The sequence below is a fragment of the Acyrthosiphon pisum genome, chromosome A1 (genome assembly GCF_005508785.2).
Source record: "Acyrthosiphon pisum isolate AL4f chromosome A1, pea_aphid_22Mar2018_4r6ur, whole genome shotgun sequence".
Lineage (NCBI taxonomy): Eukaryota > Metazoa > Arthropoda > Insecta > Hemiptera > Aphididae > Acyrthosiphon > Acyrthosiphon pisum.
This window is the reverse complement of record NC_042494.1, coordinates 103,336,365-103,337,634: the sequence shown is the minus strand read 5'-3', so window position 1 is coordinate 103,337,634 and position 1,270 is coordinate 103,336,365. Positions and strand designations below refer to the sequence as shown.

The following is a 1,270-nucleotide window of genomic DNA, read 5'->3' as shown; positions in this document are numbered from 1 at the left end:
ATAAGTAAATGCTATTCGAAATTTTTTCTTATCAATTATCGTATTTACATCTGCATTTATAGTAACCACGGTTGTAGTTCAGTTTCTATAATTGCGGACCGTGGTAAATTCATAGAACATAATATTGTTGGTAAGTTGTGTTGAGATCGCACGTGTGATATAGATAATGTAAGAGTTAAAGCAAAGGGTCTTGTTCATCAAATGAAGAGTTTCCATTTTATTTTTTCATTAACAATCTTAAAACAATAAAACCTATAATGGTTCAAATACGTATTGTAAGTGCAAGTTTACAATCGCCAAATTTGGATCTTCTTACTGCCGTACAATTAATAAATGGTCTAAAAAATTCATTAACCAAGTTTAGATCTGATGACAATTATTTCACAAGTTTGTATAAAAAAGTTTTAGAAGTCTGTAATGAACACAATATAGAAATTCCAAGTGTTAAAAAACGAAAAATATCAAAAAAAATTAACGACAGCAATACACAGTACATCAGCACTGACAAAAAGAGTGAAATGAAACACTTTGTTTATTTTGTAGTTTTGGATGATTTGTTAAATGGAATTCAAGAACGTTTCAGTCAGGAAACATTGACTCTTATCACTGCATTTGGTCATCTTATAAATTTTGAACTGAGTAAATCAGATATAACAACACTCTCAACTACATTTGATTTGAGTGCCTTAGATATTGAAGGAGAGTATAATATTTTGAAATCACTACCAGATTTTAACCAGGGGTCTTCTACTATGGTAATTCATAATTGGCTAGACAAGTTAAAAAAAAATGACTTATCTAAAAGTTTCCCAAACATTTTTAAAACTCTATCACTTTTTGTCACAATTCCGGTTACTAGTTGTAGCTGTGAAAGAGCGTTTTCAAAATTAAGTTTAGTCAAGAATAAATTGAGGAATCAAATGTTACAAGAACGTCTTGAGTGTTTATTAATGATATTTTTAGAACAAGAAATGGCTACAAATTTAGATTATGAAGAAATCATCGAAGAATTTAAAATCTTAACTCCTGCCATACGTTGTCTTGAACTTTAGTTCCTATTAAATTGTATTATCCTCTGACCTATATTATAACTATAAATAAATTATTAATAAATGATATTGGTTATTTTATTATTTTTTTATGATGAATAACGATGGTTATATTCTTGTATAATATGTGTTAAGGTTCTCATTGTTTTAAAAATATACAAAATAAAGTAAAAAATTATTTCAAGTGAAATCGCACCAAATATTTCTAATATTATAGGTTT

General features: G+C 27.6%; 2 protein-coding genes across 2 annotated transcripts in view; both read left to right on the top strand.

Moving 5' to 3' along the window:
* The first annotated feature begins 16 nt into the window (after positions 1 to 16).
* Positions 17 to 1,270, top strand: part of LOC115033809 — a 3,742-nt gene continuing 2,488 nt past the window's right edge. The window contains exon 1 of the mRNA XM_029487928.1: positions 17 to 187. The gene's annotated coding sequence lies outside the window, so the exon portion shown is untranslated. The remainder of the gene's footprint in view (positions 188 to 1,270) is intronic.
* LOC103310277 lies at positions 258 to 1,052 on the top strand. The gene has a single exon (XM_008187990.1). It carries the CDS (start codon positions 258 to 260, stop codon positions 1,050 to 1,052), a length of 795 nt encoding a protein of 264 aa, XP_008186212.1.